The sequence below is a fragment of the Papaver somniferum genome, chromosome 9, assembly GCF_003573695.1.
Source record: "Papaver somniferum cultivar HN1 chromosome 9, ASM357369v1, whole genome shotgun sequence".
Lineage (NCBI taxonomy): Eukaryota > Viridiplantae > Streptophyta > Magnoliopsida > Ranunculales > Papaveraceae > Papaver > Papaver somniferum.
In genome coordinates, this window is record NC_039366.1 from 114,872,961 (window position 1) to 114,880,262 (window position 7,302).

General features: G+C 37.5%; 1 protein-coding gene across 2 annotated transcripts; it reads left to right on the top strand.

Moving 5' to 3' along the window:
* The first annotated feature begins 1,971 nt into the window (after positions 1 to 1,971).
* On the top strand, positions 1,972 to 7,302 carry LOC113309918 (probable apyrase 7). 2 transcript variants are annotated; one of them, XM_026558439.1, is made up of 5 exons: positions 1,972 to 2,203; positions 2,304 to 2,354; positions 3,142 to 5,355; positions 6,112 to 6,427; positions 6,681 to 7,302. In XM_026558439.1, the coding sequence occupies exons 3-4, from the start codon at positions 3,522 to 3,524 to the stop codon at positions 6,408 to 6,410; spliced, it is 2,133 nt and encodes a 710-aa protein (XP_026414224.1). In that variant the 5' UTR covers positions 1,972 to 2,203; positions 2,304 to 2,354; positions 3,142 to 3,521; the 3' UTR covers positions 6,411 to 6,427; positions 6,681 to 7,302. The 2 variants fall into 2 exon arrangements, with proteins under 2 accessions (XP_026414224.1, XP_026414223.1); XM_026558438.1 differs by lacking the exon at positions 2,304 to 2,354.

Consider the following 7,302-nt stretch of genomic DNA (forward strand, 5'->3'; position numbering starts at 1 on the left):
TGAGATGGGGAATGAGCTTAATAAAAGGGCATTTTTGCATTCTAACATAGATTAAGTGCCCCTATGTCTATATTTTGAACATTCTTATCCATTGAAACCCAAATTGATTTTATTTGCCGCCTAATAAAAGGATCATTCGCGTAAACATTTTCTAGAAAGTTTTGTCTCGCAGAAAAATCACACGTGGTCATGTTAAAAGTCTAGTGAATTCTAAGGTTATCACATCTAGCAGCATACTAAACTTCTCCTTGATGGAATCAAGAATATTTCAAGCTACAACTTCATCTTGTATCACGACAACAAGCACAACACATGCCTTGTATGCGTATGTGCCGATGAACTCAACACCTTTACTCGTCAATTTTTAGTCAATTTCTTTGTATTTCACCTTTTCAGCAAGTTGTTTCCATCTCTTCATTTCTTTACAATAGGTTAAATCTGTAATACTATCACTTAGTTTAGTCAATTATAGTTTTTTGATAACAGTATCTAATTGAGTCTGTAACACATTGTATTTATATTTCAGTATTTTAGTAATTTTGTAATAGCACTATTAGTACTAATCCTTCAAGGGCCGGGACTACCTCAAGACGCAATCAATGCTAAAAACTCAATTTGAAGTTATGAATCAAGCAGAAAAACAAGGGAGTAGACAGATATCACTAGGAGCATCAACAAGATACAAAGACTTGATTAGCAACGTTGATCAACTGCATCAAACACCTCTACCTCCATCTAAGTTCTTGCGGACATTGCGATGTCCATCAACAATACAACTTTTCTTGTGGAAAGCATTGACCGAAGGCCTTTCGACCTTCGACACCAACATCCTCCATCGATGCAACTCCTGTTCAAAGACGGCTATTCTACTCCAATATCATGTTGATGAAGATTCAAGGCTTACCAATCTAATTGTAATTGATGAATTTTGGGGAATTTATTAACTTTGTGTAATGATTCCTTAGTAGTTTAATAAATTTCATGCTTCAAAAAAAAAAAAAAGATTGAGTAGCAAAGATTGAAACAACATTACTAAATTGACGGAAGCGTTCACCTAGGTTCTCTCGAAGCACTAAAAGAGAGGAGTACACCAATATTAACAGAGGCCCACCTTTTATTAGTGCTCTAGGCAAAACCGAAATGAAGCACACGATTTATAAAGGGTAATACCAATATTATTTGGGGATGATACTATTTCATATAGGAGAAAATTTTTGAGGGGGGCGTTTTTTGAAGAGGGCATGGGGGACCAATGATATGTTGACACGTGCACTTGATATTAATGAATTATGTTTCCAAAAATACCAACACAGAAAACAAATTTTCTCTCCAAAAATACACTTCTTTTATATTTTGGAAACATAATTCATTAATATCAAGTGCACGTGTCAATATATCATTGGTCCCCATGCCCCCTTCAAAAAAATGTCCCCATCAAACATTTTATCTTCATATAAGACAAATAAATATTAACACATCCAGATCATCGGATCACTCAATTGATATCACCCACCACTAATAGTGGTATTTCTTTATAAATCATGTAATTTTCTTCTCAATATATCATTTTCCAAATAGAAATGGCTAAGGAATGCATCTGTTGACTCACGACTTTAATAGTCTTCCCGGATGTTGCATTCCTGCTTGTCTTTTTTTTTTTTCCTTTATGTAATATCATCTTTTGATTGTTAATTTCAACCATCAAAACTGGCTTACACTACTAATTAGTATCTTAATTGTGTTTAGCGATGCATTATTATTTCCAAGTGGTGTCTTTTCTTTTCTATTCTCGACACGTTAATCATCCAATCAAAAATCTCCATGTGGCACATTTATTGTAAAAATTCAGACCAGTGATTTTCCATTTGTCATTTTCTAATTGGAGACCTCAAAACTGGTGTCATTTCCATCACAGAACAGAGACTCCACATCAACAGAAGCGTATTCAGTTTCAAGTCCTTCTCGCGCTCACTTGTGTACGCGTGGCAGGGAGAGAGAGAAAGAGGATTAACACAAGAAAAAACGAGTCTGTTTTGAATGAGCAACTTTTCTTCGATCTGACCAGTTTTGTTAGTTGGGGTTCTCAATTTCAGACACAGATTAACCTAATTTTTAATATTAACGTTGTACCTCTGAAAATCTCGAAAGAGAGTCATTTGATTTACTGAGTTCTGAACTTTGGAAGATATCTCTAGCTGTCTCTGTAAGTTCTTCTGATTATTCTCCTCTTTATTCTATTTTTACTCTTTTTTTTTTTTCTGATTTTGTTGATCTAGGTTATTTTTATATCAACTCATTTTCAGAGATCTATATACATTTTTCGGATTATATTTTTGATCTTCGTCTGCAATGTGGTTAGTTCCTTTACTACTGTAGTCATTTCAAGGATTTGATGGATTCTGTTGAGTAGGAAATTGGGGGAAAAGGGGTTTTGGTGTTATTCATATTAGTTAACGTAAAATTGAATGTAGCTTATGTTTTACTGGTAGTGGTCAACTTTTGAATGTTGGTTTAGGGATTCTACTAGTACTAGGTAATAGTTACAATTGTAAAATAATAATTTTTTTTATATATATGACTTCAGTTGAGAATATGAAATTGATTGAGAGGGAAATTCCATCCTTTGTTGCCAGCCAAGAATCAGTTTGTCTTTGTCAACTTTAGTTAGGTATTCACTTACATTTTGCTCACAAGATTTTAAAAGATTTGCTTGTGGTAGGTAATATTTTAGATACAGAGTTGTATTCTACTCATGTAAGTTTCTGTAATATATGACTCTCCGCATAAATTTTTAATCGATTATTGTGTTATGTTAAGGAGCTACTGTTAAGTGGATATGTGAAAATGGTGATTCAAGACTTGAGTGTCTTGGTAATAAAACTTGACACTTGCTGGTTTCTTTCTAGTCTATAACTCGATAAGTGAAAGTCTAGCCGTTATCTATATAGATGAATATGGGATAACTCCCTAAAGATACTTCTGATATGGATTGCAAATTTGCATGGAAAAGACACCTTTTTTCTCTACATTCTCTTAGGTCTAAGAGATCAATATGCACAAATTTGTATTCTTTGTTCTAAAATTATATAAGCTATCTTATTGGTTCTCGGCTGATTGAATTCTGGAATGGAATTATTGCAGTATTCATACATATCTAATCTCTTGTCACCACTCGGAGCTGCTAAAGAGAAGAAACATATAATCATTGAAACTGAGGGCAGAAAAACAAAGAAGTCTTTGACTCCTTCATTAGTCTAATTTTAAGTGGATAAGAGGAAACAAGAGTCCTTTCATGTGTTTGCCAACCAAAATTCTAGAATATAATGATAGGTTTGAAGCATGCCCGTCTTCTGCCAAATGGCACATAACAATATTGTGGACTTTGTTTTGGGTCTCTCCGCTGCAGCAAGTCGTGTGACCATCTCACAGTCTCCAATTGTACCTTCTGCATCATCAGGATTGTCGCTCAGAACAGGTCAGTTAATGGTTTTGGGTTACCCAATCCCAGACAGGATAGCAATATGCGACAGGCATCATCCCTGCAGGAGTTTTCAACATCTGGAAAGCATGACCCTGAAGAAGGCAAGTTAGACTTTGGTATCAACCAAAGTCTTGTTCGGGCAAAATTGTCCCGCTCTTTAGATAGACAAAATGGTGGTTCGAGCTTTTCAAAGGAGAAAACCTTCTCTGTAGTTCAGTCTATAAGGAGGAGATGGACGCGAACAGTCATGGCTATTTTATGTCTACTCGTACTTTTCTTCTTGGTATTTATATTCACAAGATATGTTGGTCCATACTGGTCTAAAGAAGCATCAAAGTTTTATGTAGTACTTGATTGTGGAAGTACAGGCACTCGAGTTTATGTATACGAGTCTCTTATCCATCACGAAGAAGAAAGCAGTCTCCCAATTGTCTTGACATCAATACCCAAAGATATTAACAGAAAATCTAGTTCCAAGGGTTGGCGGGCCTATCAGCGGATGGAAACTGAGCCTGGGTTTGATAAGCTGGTGCGCAATACAAGTGGCCTGAAGGCGGCAATAAAGCCACTTCTTAACTGGGCCGAGAGGCAAATACCTAAGAATGCTCACAAGAGTACTTCTCTCTTCCTTTATGCTACTGCAGGGGTTCGTAGGCTTCCACGATCAGATTCAGACTGGCTTATGGATAAGGCATGGTCCATACTAAGGAAATCATCATTTATGTGCCGGAGAGATTGGATTAAGATTATCAGTGGCATGGAGGAAGCTTATTATGGATGGGTTGCTCTTAACTACCACATGGGGTTGCTTGGGTCTAAACCAGTGAAGGCAACAGTTGGTGCTCTCGATTTGGGTGGTTCATCGTTGCAAGTTACATTTGAGACCAAAGAACAAGTGCAGGATGACACCAGTTTAAACCTTAGTATCGGAGCCATAAACCATCATCTCACTGCATATTCTCTCTCAGGCTATGGACTGAATGATGCCTTTGACAAATCTGTGGTTCATCTTCTGAAGAGGATTCGTGGAATTAGTAAGGTAGATCTATTTAGTGGCAAGGTTAAAATTAAGCATCCATGTTTGCAATCAGGGTACAAAGAGAAATACGTTTGTTCTCAGTGCATCCCAGTAGCCAAAGGAGGTGAGAGTCCTTTAGTTGCGGGAAAGAATTTGGGTAAAGGAGGAAAACGTGGAATAGCAGTCCAGTTGCTTGGGGAACCACATTGGGAAAAATGTGCTGCCCTTTCGAAAGTGACGGTCAATTTGTCAGAGTGGTCAAATTTGAGCCGAGGAATTGATTGTCAGACACAACCGTGTGCTCTAAGTGATAGTATGCCTCGCCCACGCGGGCAGTTTTATGCAATGTCTGGGTTCTTTGTGGTGTTTCGATTTTTTAATTTAACCCCTGAAGCAAAACTTGATGACATATTGCAGAAGGGTCAGGAATTCTGCAAAAAGACGTGGGAAGTTGCAAAAAAGAGTGTTGCTCCCCAACCTTTTATAGAACAGTATTGCTTTAGGGCTCCATATATTGTGTCACTCTTGAGAGAGGGCTTACAGATTAGAGACACACAAGTCGTTATTGGTTCTGGTAGTATTACTTGGACACTTGGGGTGGCTCTATTGGAAGCCGGAGGTTCATTTCCAACTGGGTTGGAGGTCCCTAGGTACAGACTTCTAAAAGTGAAGATAACTCCAGCCATTCTTATTGCCATGCTGTTAATCTCACTTATATTTCTAGTTTGTGCTCTATCATGTGTTGGCAATTGGATGCCAATTTTTTTCCGAAGGCCGTATCTTCCTATCATCAGGCAAAACAGTGGAACTGCTATCTCTGCTTTCAGATTCCAGCGATGGAATCCTATCAGTGCTGGTAATCTCTTTATAGAAGTCAGTAACATGCTTTTAGTGTTTTTCCATGGCATATTAGAAGTAAATCTTTTTTAGGCGTCACAAGTATTAATTGTCAGTTTATCAGTTTCTTTTATGACATGTATGCAGTTGTATTGGCTCCATCTCATAACAGTATAGAAAGTTATAAGTAATTGAAATAATAGCGCTTCCTTGATCAACATTGAAATTAATTTTATTTTTCTCTCTCATTTTATAGTTCACTTCTGTACCACCAACTACCAGAAATTTCAGCTGATCTATGACCTAACTCATGCCTACCAAATTGCAATTTTCTTTCTCTTTTTTCTAACAAAATAAAATATGCGATACATTAACATGATTAGGTGCATTTGTTACTGTTAAAGTGTTTCAACAATAAACATTAGAAGTAGGAGGCAGTATACTATCCTCATTACATAATCGAAATAGAGGCTCCTGCAAGACTGAGACTGAGCTTCTTCTGGTATCCTTGCGACGTTACTGATATAGCAAATCACGAGTTCGGGCTTGCAAATTGGATATTGGGTTTGATCTAGTCTTGTTCGCTGTGATTGTTTTCTATCTGTTCTGACTAGCACATTTTTCCATTTTCTCATTGTAATTGTGGTTTTTGAGCTTCATCCAATAAATGAGTTGTCTTCTCCCAACATATGGTACTTGATATGATATATTCGATATTAATTTCTGCCGGTGACGTTTTTTCTTTCTCTAAAGGCGTTCCGTATTTGTTACTTAGGAGATGGGAAGACAAAGACACCGCTGAGTCCTACCATTTCAGGTTCCCAGCAGAGAGCATTCAGCATGGGACATGGGCTGGGAGGCAGCAGCATCCAGCTCATGGAATCTTCTTTGCACCCTTCAACTAGCAGTGTCGCGCATAGTTACTCCTCGGGTAGCTTAGGTCAGATGCAATTTGACAATAATGGGATGGGATCCTCCTGGGCCCCTCGAGGTCAGATGAGGCTACAGAGTAGAAGGTCACAATCAAGAGAAGACCTTTCAGCATCCTCCGAGGCACATTTGGTGAATGTTTAGAATCTGAAGACACTGAGGTATGACCCCTTGTCTTTGGGACATCAAGTGAATTGAATTGATTTGAAAATTTAATTTTTAGTGATTCAGGTTTCAATTTTACTGTAGTACGCTAATCCCTCATTATCAACAAGGCAGTTTCTGCCCCATTCTTTTAATTTCTCGAACTAATCCATATTTTCTGAGGAATTGTCAGTTTATTCCAGTCTTTCTTTCCCACGTTTTTGAAACGAAAATGTTGTTTATATATTGTGTATGAATATATTGAATCAGGTTTGAGATTGCAGCAGTTTCTGGATCTTCAAAACAAACCCAATAAGGAAATTTGGGTATTCCGTTGATTTATCATCTGGGCTGGAGCTTCTGGCGCACACAATTTTGTTATGAGATGCAACACTTACCACTTCCTTGATTCTTTAAACTGTTCAACATTGTTCTGCTATCCTCCCACTCAGTTGACCATATTTCACATTTTGTAATTTGCACTTGATCCACTCCTGCCATTTCACTGTTGCTTCTCAATATGTTCCCAGTGTCATCAGAGCAGTTTTTCTCCGGGGGATTCAAGTGTGGGACCAGTGACGATGCGGATTCCACCGCAACAGAGAGAACCCACCCCTGGTTACCAATGTGGTCCCATTTTTTGCTTCGGTTAGATCTTCCATTGGAGGTTTGTCACTTGCCTTACTTTGTAAAAAGAAAGAACTAGTTGAATCTATATGAAGGGGAGCAGTTTTTTCTTTTGCAGATTTCTCCTGTAAATTTTTGTCTACAACACATTGTTGTCACAGATATCCATTTTTCACAATTTTGTTTATTAATTCTTGTATTTCTCTAATTGTACTTCCTAAATGAGTAGTAAATTCTGTTTATTCAATAGATTTCCTTTCCTGTT

What these genes read in the sequence shown, in the direction of transcription:
- LOC113309918 (XM_026558439.1), top strand. Translation starts at nt 3,522, where the DNA reads ATGCGACAGGCATCATCCCTGCAGGAGTTTTCAACATCTGGAAAGCAT. An exon ending in ATGGAATCCTATCAGTGCTG is followed by an intron (nt 5,356 to 6,111) that starts GTAATCTCTTTA and finishes TTTGTTACTTAG; the next exon opens with GAGATGGGAAGACAAAGACA.